Raw genomic sequence first — 16,071 nt, forward strand, 5'->3', positions numbered from 1 at the left:
GCAGTAACACATACCAGCCTCTCAGGATGTCACAGGATCAGGTGAGCCCATGAATGGAACGTTATTCACAGTACACAGCAAACACTCCATGAAAACAATGACGGCAATCCTTGCACCTAAGTGAGAGGACAGACAAAGTGCTTCTTCATATGCCATCATTAAAGACAACAAAAATGGCCGTGGTGGTACATGCCACCAGCAATCCCAAAATTTGGGAGGCTGAGGCAGGAAAAATATGAGTTTGAGCTAGCCTGGGCTACATAGTGAGACACCACCATCTCTAAAGAGGCTCCTAAAATATTTAAAAAAAAAAAAGTTTCCAAGAATGGGTGAGGGACAGCAGAAGGACAAGGAGCCAGTCATGGAGAGACAGTTATTCAGAGAGCCCTCCGGCAGGATACCCTTCTTTTTATGTCAAAGGTTCCTTGACTAATAGAAGCCCTCAAGTAACCTCTTGAGCCCCTCAGCTGGACAACGTGCTCTGGGCAGGTTCCCTGGGGAAGACATTAGACTAGCCGTGCTGATATCCCAGGTCTGGCTCTTGCCTGACCCTGGTGAGAATATGCCAAGCATATTTGAGGCATCCTGTTCTCCTGTGGGCTAGCTGTAGATCACCTGCCCACTTCTCCAAACCTCTACCTCCCTGGAGACCCCCATTTCCTGCTTGTTCAGCTCAAGCTCCCTGCCAAAAGGCAGCCAGGAGATCCAGCTCACCAGCCCTGAAGGAACAGTAGAGGAGGCCAGGCGAAGCAAGAGTCCTAGATGACCACAGTTCCGAGCCTCCTGACGGGAACTGCCCTGTCTCCTTTGTGTGACCTTTAGAGTTCAGCAGCTGGGGCCAAGGGTCACATGAGGCCACATGGCGGCTTTGATCTTGTCCTGTAGACAGTCTTCCACACTCCACCCTTCTCACTTCCCTTGGGACACCTACCCAGCTGCTCTTGAGCTTTCCCTGCCCCTGGGATGCCAGCAGGAGCAAACCCCCAGTGCTTCCTGTAAAGGCTCCAGAGACAAGCCCACTTTCCTGACCTTGACTTCACTTCCCCAAACAAGACTCCTGGTCACATACAAGACCCAGAGCTAAAGGACATCCAGGGCCTGGACTAGGTGTCTGATTTGACCTGCATTTGACCTGCTTTGGGCCTGCAGTTCCCGGACCCAAAATAGAAACAGAACTGTCTTCCACAGCCGAGAGGGAGAGGAAGGGGCGTGCACATACATTGAAGGAAAAGTCCCTTGTTCCAGTCACCAGGCAGTGCTGGGGCTGGAGTCAGGGTAGCCACTGGGGTCAGGAGCGACTTGGGCAGGAAGAAGTCCTGAACCTAAATGGCTCAGTGACCTCTGTGAACATGAAAGATTATTTGGAAGGAATTGACCATGGTCTCAGTCTCTCAGACGAAGGTCAGGTTGTGTGCTTGATGTGTCGGGGTCTCTGAATGAGAGGACCCATTATTTTCTAAATTTGTTTCTGAGGGTCTAGAGGCAGGAAAGGGGAGGGCTGAGGCTGAAGAGAATGGAGAGCAAAGGAGGGCAAAAGCGAGGGAGAGAGAGCGGTTGAGAGCGTGAGCAGTTGGATGGGCTTGATTTCCTGCCCATAAGCCCTGGCTGTGCTTTGGAACCCTCAGAGCCAAGTCATCGTTCCGATCTGCAGATCGGTCTGTCCAAGGCCAGCAATCTGCAGGTGTCCCTGTGCTTCTCAGGGCTGACCGACACTGGTAGATCTTTGCTGTGCAACATGGCAGGACAGACCATGGCCAGAGAGGCCCTGGATCTAAGGATCATGAAACCAGGTCAGCCTCAGGAGGCTCTCTATCTAATCAGGGGGTCCGCATGGATGTATTGAGGAGGAATAGGGACCATGTGACAGACAGGGACCACGTGACAGGCTAGGTAGGACCTGGAATTGGTAGCCTGGACCTCCTAGGGCTGTGGTAGAGATGCCGAGCAGGCCTATATACACACTGTCCTCACCGATGACATTTGTTCCTGCTGTTCTCCTGGTAGAAAGTGTCATGTCACCACCGGAGCTGCCTCCCAGAAACATTCCCATGTCTGCTGGACCCTGCGAGGCCAAGGACCCTCCCCTTCCGATGGAGAACCCCCGAGCCCCTGAAGTCACCCGGCCAAGTCTCTCTGAGACGCTGTTTCAGCGACTACAGAGCATGGACACCAGTGGGTGAGTTTCTACCTGGAGGGCCCCCGGGAAGCTGGCCTGTGCCCAGTACCCAGCATCTAGCACCCAGGCATGCAGAGGCCCAGGCTGGAGGGAGCAAGAGTCCTTCTCATTCATCTTACTAAGAGTAAAGTTGAAAGACAACTTCCGTATTTTTCGTCAGGACTGTCTCCCTCCAAAAATCAAAAGAGTCATTTTTGTCCTTAGCTCATTTCTCTGAGATCAAGGTCTTTGTATTTTTCTTGTCAGATTTTATAATCTCCTTGTACGCTAACACTTCATCATTATCTTTGAGAGGGAAAATGCCTACTCTCCTTTTTTTGCTTAATTTTAAAGTTTTGGAATGTTTTTTACATTTATAATTTTTAGGTCTTTCTGCCCCGGTAAGTGCAAGATTGCTTTTCGTTTAGAAGGTCATTACCATTCTGTGGTCAGGTGGTACCTCCACACCATGGTCACCCATGTTCCTAAAGTGTTTCTCACAGGAAATCACTCTGCGAGGCTGCTCCTTCTTGTTACATTACATCCTATCACAGTAAGCTGCAGGAGAAACCTCTCCATTCCACTGGCATACCCTAGTCTCAGAAACAGTAGCCCTGAACCCTAGGAAATCCAGTGTGACTGTCTACGTGCTCGCCTCAGATAGCTCTTGTGAGGCCCCAGGATGGTATCACAAACTTATGGCTTCACTAATAAGGTACCATCCTGCCAGTCAGCTCTGTCCCCAACTGGCTCCCAAATAATCACACAGAGACTTGTTATTAATTATAAATGATCAGCCAATAGCTTAGGCTTGTTACTAACCAGTCCTTACATTTTAAATTAACCCATATTTCTTATCTACACTCTACCATGTGGCAGTACCCTTATCCAGCATGTCATGTTTATCTCCTACTTCCTCCACATGTCCCTGGTGACCCCTTGTGACTCTGCCCTCCTTCCCAGTGTCCTCTTAGTTTGGCTCTCCCATACAACCTCTTCCTGCCTAGCTATTGGCCAGTCAGCTCTTTAGTACCAATGAGAACAACAGGATACAAAAGGATTATTCCACAGCAGGGTACAGACATTATTCATGGAAGAGTTACATCAGGTACTGGGGGAAAGGCTGGCTCCTAAGAGCCAGAGTCCAGGGAGCATATGATCCCTGGGCATATGTGATGGTGGGGGTGGGGAGATCAGGTAGTGCATCCTGATTGAAAGGAGACAACTTGGGTCCCAGAGTTGGAAACACACAGACACAAACATCTGCCTTTCAGCTCTATCACTTTGTAAACTGAAAAGACCAGACCAAATAGGGGTTCGGGGTGGGTGCATGGACAATCTAAGGCCACCTGAACATTCACTACCTGGTCTCACATTCCTGGCACTAATCACACAGAGAAGCCAGGCATGGTGGTATGTGTCTTTAGTTCCAACATTGTGAAGCCAACTGGATGTACCAGCACTAAGGAGGCTGAGGTAGGAAGATCAAGAGTTTAAACTTGGGTGGGCGGTGGTGGCACACGCCTTTAATCCCAGCACTCAGGAGCCAGAGCCAGGTGGATCTTTATGAGTTCAAGGCCGGCCTGGTCTACAGAGTGAGATCCAGGACAGCACCAAGCTACACAGAGAAATCCTGTCTTGAAAAAAACAAACAAACAAAAACAAACCAAAAAAAGCAGTTCAAACTCAACCTGGGTTGCATAGGCAGACCCTATCCCACCTCCACCCTGCCTCCAATCCCTAAGAAAACAAAATTAATAATTCATTGACTTTCCCATGGAGCCCAGGGTGACTCCAGCCCCTCTCTCCTGTAGTGTTCTGGGTCATCTTTGACAGTTAATTTGGACTTTGTATGAGGGTCAGACCTACTTGTTACCTCTAGGCTGGATTGTCCTTCCAGCCCTTGAATTCCAGCTGTATGAGCTAAGGACACGGAAAACTGACCCCGCCATATGTTTTTGGAGGCGTTTTATGTCACACAAAAAAAAAAAGAATGGAAGGAAGGAAGGAAGGAGGAAAGAAGGAGGGAGAAAGGGAGGGAGGGAGGGAGGAAGGAAGGAAGGAAGGAAGGAAGGAAGGAAGGAAGGAAGGAAGGAAGGAAGGAAGGAAGGAAGGAAGGAAGGGAGGAAGGAAGAATAACCACTTCCCAGCCCTCATCCTACCAGTTCCCTCCAACAGTACCCAGAAGTGCTCATCCCAAGAGGTGTTCTACCTGGCTTTGATCTACTCCTCTGCCTCTGCAGTCCCACCTGAGGGACCTTCTTCACACAGGCACACAGATCTTCCAAAGATGTCTCAACCAAAGATTAGGTATCTCTGATCTGTCACCGTCGCTGTGGCTGGAACAGGTGAATCAGGCTTTCACTTCCCTCTTGATTTTCAGGCTCCCAGAGGAGCATCTCAAAGCCATCCAGGATTATGTGAGCAATCAGCTTGTCCTGGACTCTGACTTTGTGAAGACGGGCTCCAGCAACCTCCCTCACCTGAAGAAACTGACTTCACTGCTCTGCAAGGACCTCCACAGGTAATAGAGGCCCCTGAGGCAGGGATGGGGGGCGTCACAGGGGATGGGAGCCAGTGGATCATGGCACCCCAGAGGAGGATGGCAAGAGAAGGCACTTGCTGAAGCGACCCTGGGTTCTCCTCTCTCTCCAGATGTCTCTGCTGCACTCACTAATTGGACAGTGGGCAGAGCCTGGGAAGCTCCATGCTTGTTTGAAGCTCCTGTTCTCATAGAATCTGATTCTAACGGGGCTGGGAGAGGTTGCTTATCTGTTTGTTCTTCGTTGTTGTTGTTGTTTGGGGAGGTGGGGGGTGCATGCATGCCTTGTGCGTGTTATACAAGTGTTCCGATCCTGTCTCGGTTTTGCTGCTGTTGCTTTTGATCCTTTTCACTCAAGTTAATTAGGGACAGTTTCTCTGTAAAGAAGAATCAGGGACACTGCCAGTCCTTTGCTCAGGACCCGGTCCTTAAATATATATTTTTTATTTATGTGGTGGGGGCACACATGTGCTATGCTGTATGTGTAGGACAGAAGACAGCTTTGCAGAGCTAGTTCCCTCCTCCTACTGGGATCTGGGATTGAACTCAGGTCGTGAGACCTGCACAGATGCACTTTGACCCGCTGAGCCATCCCAGCGGTCTGATGGAGCCCCTTAGAATTCTGTCACCACTTCCCCTCCGTCCTGCAGCCTCCACATCCAACGAACAAGCATATCATGGCACCAGCAGGGAATAAATTCAAGTCATTTTGTGTATGGGTGGTGATGGCTGAAGTCTTCTGGTGACGGAAGTTTTTAAAGTAAGCCGATTCACGGAAACATCAGTTCCCCAGTACTGAAGTTATTGAATGACTGGGTAAAACTTAGGATTTTTTAAAAGTTCTCTTGATTGTACATTTTAAATTTCACTTTGGTTGGAGCCGATAGTGGTGTTTGCCTTTAATCCCAGAACTTGGGAGATAGAGACAGGTGGATCTCTGTAAGTTTGAGACCAGCCTGGTCTACATAATGAGTTTCAGGACAGCCAGGGCCACAGAGAGACCCTGTCTCAAAGAGCAAAACAAAACAACCTCATAACTGCATTTTTATTGTTAGGAGACCAAAAGTCAGGCTGGTCTGCAGTGTGAGGATTAGCAGGGAATATTTCAAATACTTACAGCTTGGTGTGGAAAAGTAACACCAGGAAGCAACTGAAAACAGCCACCGAGCCAAAACAAACCCCTCACAAAGAGAGGGGAAGCATTTCACATGTGTGAGGGCTTGCCGCTGGCCTGTACAATTTCACGTTTTGGTATACTTTCAGCAGTTTCCAGTTCTCTGGTGCTGTACCAATCTTAGCTTGGTTAATACTCAGAAAAGAGTCTTTCATCATCAGTAATCTAATTCACTGTTCTGTTAAAGGCTCTTAAAGGCGTAGACTTGAATTTGGTAAATGCAACAAAACAATTTCTTTGACAAACCAGGCAGTCGTCAGATTGGCCTGCCAGCCATTTGTTTCAGTGACCTGGCTTCCTCAGCTGATGCTGTTGTACAGCCAGCTGGACTCGGGGCTGTCATTTTTATAGGTCTCTTGCTGTATTTTGTTCCATTGTTACAAATCATTTATCACTGAGGGAAAACACATACAAAGGGCCGTTTCTTGAAAATATATAAATATATATCATTTTGTGATGGCTCATAACAAGCTGTTATTTCTGCCTGGACACAGGTTCTGACCTTTGCTGTATCCTTGCTAGACTCTGTCTAGACCCTTCTACAGCGCCCCACAACACTGAGTTCCCCAGCTCCTGCCTCACCTCATCACTATGGTGACAGCAGCTTCCCCGATGAGCCTGCCTCTCTGGCACATTCTATCCGTGTAAAAAGCTTCTGTAGCTCTATTTACTGAATAATTAACTTCAAGTCCCTCAAAACACTGGAATGTTCTTGACACATTTCTTCACTGTTATAGATCAGGTGGTGGCCAGGCATGGAGACTTTGCTGAATAGAGAGATGGAACAAAAGGCTTCCTTTGCCCCCTGACATCCCTGCAGGTGTATCCCATATAAACCCAGTGTTGAAAGTGCTTTGGTTAAACAGTAGGTGCATTCACTCATTCATGTGTTCACCTACCCTCAAGCAAGCCCTAACTGAGGGCCTCCTCTGCATCCTGGACTGAGAACTAAGATAAAATCAACATACAGAAAACTGCAACGTAGTGACAGATTCAACCAATAAAGGCATCAGGGGCTGGAGGAGTGATTCAGCAATTGAGAACATTTGCTTCTCTTGCAGAGGACCTGGGTTCAGTTCCCAGCACCGACAGGGAGGCTCACAACTGCTGTAACTCTAGGTCAGGGGATCTGACGTCCTCTTTGACCACCATAGTCATGAGTCATACCAATAGTGCACATACAGAACATACACTTTAAAAAGGAATTATTTACATAGATGTGCAGATAGGCAAATATTCACTTCTATATTTTACTATTTGTATGTTTAAGTTTATTTTTACTTGTGTGTACTTGTGTGTGTGCCTCCTTATCTGTATGTGTACCACGTGCGTGCATGTATCCAGAGAGACCAGAGAAGGTGACAGATTCCTCGAAACTGGAATGATGGGACCTTGAGAGCCACTCTGCATGGGTACTCAGAATCTAACTTGGTTCTCCGCAGCAGCGGCCAGCTCTTGACTGCTGACTCATCTCCCTAGACTCCCACTTTCTAATTTTTAAAACTTTCTTTTTTCCCCCTTCTTTTTAAGACAGGGTCTCAATACATAGTTCATCCTGACTTGACCTCTCTCTCTCCTCTTGCCTTAGTTTATACTTAACAAGGCTTAGTTTATAAGTATGTACCACGATGTTCAGTTTAAAAAACCCACCCATGGGGCTGGAGAGATAGCTCAGCAGTTAAGAACACTGGCTGCTCTTCCAAAGGATCCAGGTTTAATTCCCACCACTCAGATGGTGGCTCACACTGTCTGTAACTCCAGTTCTGGGGGACTGGACACCCTCACACAGACATACATGCAGGCAAAACAATGCACATAAATTAAAAAAAAAATTAATCACCCACAACTTGTGAGTGGTGGTACACAACTTTAATTCTAAAACTCGGGAGGCAGAGGCAGATGACTCTCCAAGTTCCAGGCCAGCCTGATTTATAGAGTGAGTTCCAGGACTACACCGAGAAACCCTGTCTCAGAAAAACAAGCAAAACAAACAAACAAACAAAGAACCTCACCCATACCCCACCCAGCACTGTAGTAGACAAATGGGAGAATCGCTGGGGCTGGCTGGCCACCAGTCTTGCTTCAGTTCATTGAAAAACCCTGTGTCAAGGGGATAGGGCAAAGAGGATAGAAAAGGATGCCTGACATCTTCCTCTGGCCTCCATACAGGCACAGGTGTACCTGCATACTCACGTGTGCCTATACCCCCCCCCACACACACACACACAGAGAGAGAGAGAGAGAGAGAGAGAGAGAGAGAGAATTTTAATGAGCAAACAATTACTCCCTAGTGAATATTAATAAGTTTCTAACTATACTATATAAGGAATTGCTAGAGAAAAGATAATAGAAGAATAAAAAGTTATAAATCACTTTATAATGGCATCTAATACATCTAGAATGAAAATTGTATGATAATGCAAAAAAGCACTAAGTAAACTTTGTAACAATGTATGAAAATGATGAAATTCCTAACAGAAAGTTGGTGAAAGAGGCAGTTTATTTAAAGAGAAATAGAGTAGAAATCAACCACAGAAAAATACTTAAAGCATTAGAAATTAATACAGAAGCCCACTCAGGACCCAGGTGTGCTCAGTCCTCAAGTAGGACATAATTATGGACATTAAAAGAGAGAGAGAATCCGGTGGAGAGTGCATGCATAGTGTGTGTGCACAAAGCCTGAGTTCATTTCCGAATGCCACTTAGACCACATGTGACTGCACATACCTATAATCCCTGCACTTGGCAAATGGAGGCAAAAGGATCAGAAGTTCAAGGTCATCCTCGGCTACACAGCAAGTATGAGGTCAGCCTGGGTCACGTGAGACCCTGGGGGAAGGGTAGGGGTGGGGGAGCCAGAGGCTCTAGGGGAAAGATAAACAGAGGGAAAGATAGAGGGAAAGCAGTAAAAGCAACAGAAGTCAGTCAAGACATTAACAGCCCTGGCAGCTCGGCCCCGCTCTCCCCTACCCCCACCCACTTCCACCCCCCTACCCCCACCCACCTCACCCCACCCACCCCCGACCACCCACCCCCACCCACCTTGCTGTCCCAAGGATGTTGAAATAAAACCACGATCCCTGCTTCTAACTTTGTAACAGGAAATAAGAAAAGAAAGGCCATACGAACAGCCTTGTTCAGAACAGTATTTATAATAACAAATCTCACACTAACCTAAACTTCTAGACGTCAATTTGGGCACATCTCTTGGCAGCTTATTTTGAAAACTTTAGAATATTAAGCATGTAGAAACATGGACAGTTTTTTGTTTTGTTTGTAAAATGCTAAGTGAAGCGGGGCTGGAGAGATGGCTCAGAGGTTAAGAGTACAGGCTGCTCTTCCAGAGGACCTGGGTTCAATTCCCAGCACCCACATGGCAACTCACAATTGTCTGTAACTTCAGTCCCAGGGGATCCGACACCCTCACACCAATGCACATGAAATAAAGTTAAGTAAATTTAAAAAAAAATGCTAAGTGAAAAATCAAACTTAACACTTCCCACTAGGCTTCAAAGGATGTGACAAAAAAAAAAAAGAGCTGGGCAATGGTGGTGCACGCCTTTAATCCCAGCACTCAGGAGGTAGAGGCAGGTGGATCTCTGTGAGTTCAAGGCCAGTCTGGGCTTCCAAGTGAGTTCCAGGAGAGGATCCAAAGCTACAGAGAAACTCTGTCTCGGGGAGTGGGGAGACAGAGAATTCATCTTACCCAGTTCTGCCAGGAGATCTGAATCTGAACACAGGGAACTCCACCCAAAGTCGAATTTTTTATTTATTTTTCATTATCCTTTTCCCACCGCTTTTCTATAGTCCTAGCTATCCTGGAACTCACTTTGTAGACCAGGCTAGCCTTCAGAGTTCTTCCTGCCTCTGCCTCCTTCGTGCTGGGATTAAAGGCGTTCGTCACCACTCCCAGCTTCCTTTATCATTTTTTAAAAGAATTTCATATGCGAATACTGTATTTATATCATTTTTCCCTCCCTGTGTTTTCTCCAACTACTCCCAAGTCCCCTCCACTCACTCAAATTCCCCTCTTATGTTCTTTATTGTTACATAGATACATATAAATATACAATGCTATCTGCCAAATCCATTTAGTGTGTTGCTCATATGCTGCATATTTAAAATGTACTTTCCAGGAGGCTGGGGAGACAGTTCAATGGATAAAGTTCTTGCTGCATAAGCCTAAGGACCAGGGTTCAGATCCCTAGTTACCACATAAAGACCGGATGGGTGTGGTGGCTCACTGGTATGCCGGAAGCAAAGACCCTGAAGCAAGATGGCTGGACAGAGTAGCTGAACTGGCCAGCTCTGGGTTTATCAAGAAACCCTACCTCCCTAACATAATGTAGAATGTGATGGAGAAACACACACATACAAATAATAAATAAATGAATTTTAAAAATTGGCTCTCCAAGGTCGGGCGGTAGTGGCACACGCCTTTAATCCCAGCACTCGGGAGGTAGAGGCAGACGAATTTCTGTGAGTTCAAGGCCAGCCTGGTCTCCAAAGTGAGTTCCAGGAAAGGCGCAAAGCTATATAGAGAAACCCTATCTTGGGGGGAAAAAAATGGCTCTCCAGACCAAATCATGATGAAGCCTAGGCATCTGCATTTTAAATGAGGTGTGTGTGTGTATGTGTGTGTGTGTGTGTGTGTGTGTGTGTGTGTGTGTGTGTGTGTGTGATTCCACAAACACTAAAGGTTGGGAAGATGTTCTTAAATAATTTTGAAGTAGTTTATGTTTCCAGATTGGAGTTTTCTACAGGCTATATAATGCTGAGTGTGTTATACTCCAGTCTGGTAGGAATCGAAAGGGTGGGGGTCTGGGTGGGAGGGTTGGCCAGGCTGACGGGATGGCTGATCTTTGCCCGGGCATGTCCTACTGGGGAGGGTTATGGGATCTGCCACTGGGGTGTGACCTGTCTGCAGCCTGTGTTGCCTTGAGTGCTTCTAGTTCCCACTAATTCTTGGACTTCACCTTGACGCTCTTCCGCCAGCGAAGTCATCAGGACCCTCCCATCCCTGGAGTCTCTGCAGAGGCTGTGTGACCAGCAGCTCTCCCCAGGCCTTCGCCCACGACCTCAGGTAAGGGGTTTGGGTTTGGAAAGATGAACTCACTGCACTGGGGAGAGGGGAGAGCTGGCGAGCACCCCAGGGACCCTGGTCCTGCTAATCTAATGTTGAGGTGGGGGTGGGGGGAACCCCGACCTGTGAAGACATTTCCTCCGTGCCACCCTCTGATGTCAGACCGTGCGCCCACCAGACAAACTACTTGGTGTTGGATGAGGAAGTAAGCAGGGCCGTTCCAATCATTTCTTCTCAGAAATTGAAAAGAAACCATAAGGTCCTTGAGGAGGAGGAGGGGGAGGGGAAACTGCAGTGGGAATGGATCGTGTGAGAGAAGAACTGAAAACACATAAATATATAAAAAAGGACTACCTGCATCCTTCAAGTAGCCCTCTGTGTGGGAAGCTGGCTTAGGGATCCCGTGGGCACTAAGAGACACCACAAGGCTAGGTACTGAGTCTGTGTCTCTGTAATGAAGACAGGAAATCAGATGTTTGGCGAAAGAAAAGATGGTGAAATGTGGCACAATACAATAAGAGAATTCTGTCCACGGTGCAGACATTGCTGTGGTGTGAGCTCCCGCCATTCCCTCTGGCTGCTGTAACAGCATGTGACAGAGCAGGGGATGAGGGTACAAGGCTACAGCCAGAAATCAAGCCAGGAGGATTTCAGGCCAGAGGATGCCGATCACCACCATGTGACCAGTAGGACTGGAGAGACATGGGCCCGCCAAGGAGCGTGAGCTTGTTAGGGTGTTAGAATTAATCTGGAGGTTTAATATTCTGAGGCTCCAGAACAAGCTGACAGTTAATTATGCACATAAGTGGGAGTATGACAAAAATGTGGGGCTCTGAGAAAGCCCCTGTGATGGCAACGTTTAGGCCACCCTCAGGCAAAAAGGGTAGATAAACGGAGCTTAGAGCCTGACATGCTGGAATCAAGTGGCCATGCAGCTCTTGGGAGCATAAGGAAGGCAATTCCTGGAAAGATAGGCTGTCTTCATAGCAGCCTTGATAATAGATGAGCTGTGCAAGGTAGTACCTGCTGGAGTCCTAGTTCTTCAGAAGGCTGAGGCAGGAGGATTACTTGAGCCCAGTATGGACAACGTAACAAGATTCCAATTTAAAAAAAAAAAAAATTGAAGAGGAAAGCCAAATAGGTGAAGGATCATGCTAGTCTCTTCCTGCTCCAAGTGTCCTGTGCACACGAACTTCCCAGTACCAGACAGAGGGCAGAGGCCTCTTGTCACCCTTGACCTTCCTAACGGAGCCGGCTGAGATCTGTTTACAAAAGGACAACTCTTCAGAGCTGTTCCCTGTCTGCTGTTGCTCTGAAGAGCCATCTTGAAATACGCCAGAGGAGAATATTTTGAGGTAGCCTATTTTGGTCTCCCACAAAGATTTTACAGGGAAAATGTATTTGTGTTCTATTTATACAAGTAAAAATATTCATCAGAGCAGGGGAAACTGGCTCTTCGCTGTGTTTGAAGTGAAGGATGGGTTAATTTCTAAGAAAGTAAATGCCAGTCTAGGCAAATGGGCTCAGCCAAACACCGGCATTTAAACAGCTTGAATGGGAGCACGCCCAGATCTTTGAAATAGGTAAGGATGGAGACCAGGTCTCCAGAGTTGGGCCTGCAGTGGCCAGGGTAAGACCAGCGGGCAGCACGGAGGACTGTGCTTGCAATTGGAAGCAGGACAGAGTTGTGACAGGGTAGAGGGTGGCATCCTCTACGGGGTAGAATTTGAGTCTCACTACTAACCCCTCATTAAGCAGAGAAATGTCTATCTTTGTTTGAAATGTTTATCTCTTTTTTTTTTAAACTCACAGAGATCCACATGCTGGGATTAAAGGTGTGCACCATCACACTCAGCTATTGTGGTGTGTGTGTGTGTGTGTGTGTGTGTGTGTGTGTGTGTGTGTGTGTGATGTGTGCAAGTGTCCACAGAGGCCGGAAGAAGGTGTTAGATTCCCTAGAACTGGAGTTACAGGCAGTTGTAAGATGTCCAGTATGGGTGCTGGGAACTAAATTCAGGTCTTCTTGAAGATTGGAAAATGCTCTTAACCACCGACAATCTGTCAACCCCAAGAATATATCTGTCTTGATAGGCCCTCAGACCTTACAGTCCAGAGGAGTGACCTGATACAGGGGTAGGGGATACAAGACTGCCCCCGTGTTCAGTCTTATCCCCATTGACTTGTTCCTTGACCATGTAATAATGTCCTACCCTACACAGTGGGGAACAGAGCAGAGATGGCATATACCTTTAATCCCAGCATTCCAGGGTTGGGGGTGGGAGGCAGGAGCATCTCTGTGAGTTCAAGACCAGCCTGGTCTACAGAAAGAGTTCCAGGACAGCCAGGGCTGCACAGGGAAACCCTATAGCTAAAGCCGGGTTAGATGGCGCAGACCTCTTAGCCGGGCTGAGAGGATGCTAAGAAAGGAAGACTGAAAGCAGAAGGCTGCCTGGCTGTGTCTCCAGACCCTGTCTCAAGCAAACAAAAGACAAAACAAATCAAAAGCCAGTGTAGCCTGGCTGAGAACATGAGCGAGGGCTGTGGTGTGGACCAGTGTTCAAGTTAGTCATGCACAGGTCTCGTGTGTCCATCCTACTTCTGTAGTCAGTGGCGGTACCTTGTTAACTCTGCCTCTCCAGCAGGGGAGCATGGCCAAGGCAAAAGATAGTTCAGAACTTAGCTTTGTTTGTTTGTTTTTTTCAGGGCTTGAACTTGAACTTGGACCTCACTCATGCAGTTCATGCCTCAGCCTTGCAAATGTCTATTCTAAAAATATATGCTTGGAGTCAGGCCCAGCATACATGGGTACCAGACCCGGTCTGCCATTTATTAGCTATGTGTCTTTGAACAAGCGACTATAGGCTTTTGGGCCCCATTGATCACTAAACAGGTCCGTTGAGCATCTTTATTGGTCAGACATCAGTGTTGGGACACTGAACACTGCGCTCTTGGTCTCCATCCTCCTGGAGCCTACATTCCAGCAGGGGCATCATACACCAAAGCCACAGTTGAAAGCAACAGCTTCATCCCATGTGACTGAGACAGACCACAGCAGGGTGATTTGACAGGTAGCTGTTTGAGCTGGGGTAGTCAGGGAGGAGCTGTTTTCGGATCTGGGTTCTCGATGGCAAGATGACCTTCCCAGATGAGATCCAAGCCTCTGGATATTCCTTAGCAAGTATAGCTCAAGGCAGACCGGAAGCGAGGAGGAGCAGAAGGAGGAGGAGGAAGAGGAGGAGGGTGGTTCAGAGTGGAGCATCTGAGCCTGCAGCACCTTCAGAGTCAGCGTGTGGAACTTGCCTGCGGTTCTGCCTGCCGTGGAAGCAACCAGCCAGGGCTTAAGCAGTGGGGATGGGTATATTTTGGAAGTAGAGCAAGAAAATGGGCTCAGGCGACGTAGGAGGGCGGGAAGGTGATGATCAAGGACGGCCCCAGAGTTTTAAGGACTGTGTAGGTGGGGTGAGAAGCACTGTGGGTGAGGTAGAGTTAAAGAGAAGAATTGAAGATCTATTTTTTGGCCACGAGGAATTTGGGGTGCTTATATATATATATATACCACAGAGTCCTTGTCTTCAAACAGGGGTACTGGGGGGTGGGAGATGGAACAAGGAGCAGCATGGGAAGTGTCCAATGCCCACCCCACAGCTCATGGTCAGCTAAACCTCAGTTGTTCCCCTTTTGGTTTCCTAGGTGCTCAGTGAAGCCAACCCCATCAACATGGTGGCCAAGCTCAGCCAATTGACTAGTCTACTGTCTTCCATTGAAGATAAGGTACTCACAGGGGCACCACAGCACCTCTTGATTTTTCTGTAGTCTCCTCTTTGCGCCAAGAGTGTCCAGGTCCCAGGTTCTGCATCCCTGTGACTCTGACTTATCACTGCTATCCACAGGTCAAGGCCTTGCTGCACGAGAGCTCTGAGTCTCCCAGCAGGTGTTCCCTCATCCCTCCTGTCACCTTTGAGGTAAGCTGACTCCCAAGGAGTTGAGCCTGACCTGGAAAGCTACCACCTTGGGGGGGCACTGTGGCTCCTATGAAAAGAGGGCTTTTGACTTGGACCATAGAAGGACACGGAACCCAGTGGCAGAGAACAGTAGTTAGTGAAGCCACCTCATTGGGAAATGGACAAACGTTAAAATGGCTGCCTGAATGCATCATGGAAGTCCCCTTTATGGGGAGCCTGTAGAGAAAGAGCTCCTCAATGGTCCCAAGGTGGTTTAAACTTTGTCATCTCTAAAATGGGAAGGAGGAGTAACATTAAGCTGAGGGTCACAGACTGCTTATAAAACAGTGTCTGGGGGAGGGGACAGTTAGAGAAAATAATTCTCGTGTCTTAAAAATGACTGGCTGCGACCCAGGAAGGTATATTTTCTCTATGGGCCCCCATGATCCTGGTGCTCCCTGCCCAACCTAGTCTCACCTTCATGAGATACCCCACTAGCCATGCCAAAGCCCTCCTCATCCCTGAAAGTAATCCCACAAAAGATAGATTTCCGCCAGGCGGTGGTGGCGCACGCCTTTAATCCCTGCACCCGGGAGGCAGAGCCAGACGGATCTCTGTGAGTTTGAGGCCAGCCTGGGCTACAGAGTGAGTTCCAGGACAGGCACCAAAGCTACCCAAATCTTACCTTTATTTATTTGTTTGTTTGTTTGTTTGTTTATTCATTCATTTGGAGTGTGTGTGTGTGTGTGTGTGTGTGTGTGAGAGAGAGAGAGAGAGAGAGAGAGAGAGAGAGAGAGAGAGGGAGAGGGAGAATGTGGAGGTAAGAGGACATCTTGCAAGAATGAGTTCTCTGCCTCCACCATGTGGGTCCCCAGGATTGACTCCGGGTCACCAGGCTTGGTGGCAGGCTCCTTTACCCACTCCTCTGTCACTCCTGTTTGTTTGTTGGCTTGTTTGTTTGAGACAGGGCCCCACCCAGCCTCCTCTAGCCTCCACCTAAATGTGCCCCCACACTCAGCTTGGATTTTTCATTTTCTGAACATGCCTGGGCAAGTGTCTTCTTCGTGATTATTATCGGTAGATGCTCAATTAGAGATTGTAACAAGGCCCCAGAGTGTGAATCCATTAGTAAGATTCTTCCCAGAAGTAGATGACACATCAGATTAATAACTGTTG

The 16,071-nt window shown here is 47.8% G+C and overlaps 1 protein-coding gene across 1 annotated transcript in view; it reads left to right on the forward strand.

Annotated features, from left to right (window-relative positions):
- Inpp5d (inositol polyphosphate-5-phosphatase D) overlaps window positions 1–16,071 on the forward strand; it is a 111,010-nt gene that overhangs the window by 56,226 nt on the left and 38,713 nt on the right. The window contains exons 4-8 of the mRNA XM_036173709.1: window positions 2,005–2,176; window positions 4,539–4,679; window positions 10,867–10,954; window positions 14,645–14,725; window positions 14,845–14,916. Of these exons, the coding sequence (XP_036029602.1) occupies window positions 2,005–2,176; window positions 4,539–4,679; window positions 10,867–10,954; window positions 14,645–14,725; window positions 14,845–14,916 (554 nt within the window). The remainder of the gene's footprint in view (window positions 1–2,004; window positions 2,177–4,538; window positions 4,680–10,866; window positions 10,955–14,644; window positions 14,726–14,844; window positions 14,917–16,071) is intronic.

The sequence above is a fragment of the Onychomys torridus genome, chromosome 23, assembly GCF_903995425.1.
Source record: "Onychomys torridus chromosome 23, mOncTor1.1, whole genome shotgun sequence".
Lineage (NCBI taxonomy): Eukaryota > Metazoa > Chordata > Mammalia > Rodentia > Cricetidae > Onychomys > Onychomys torridus.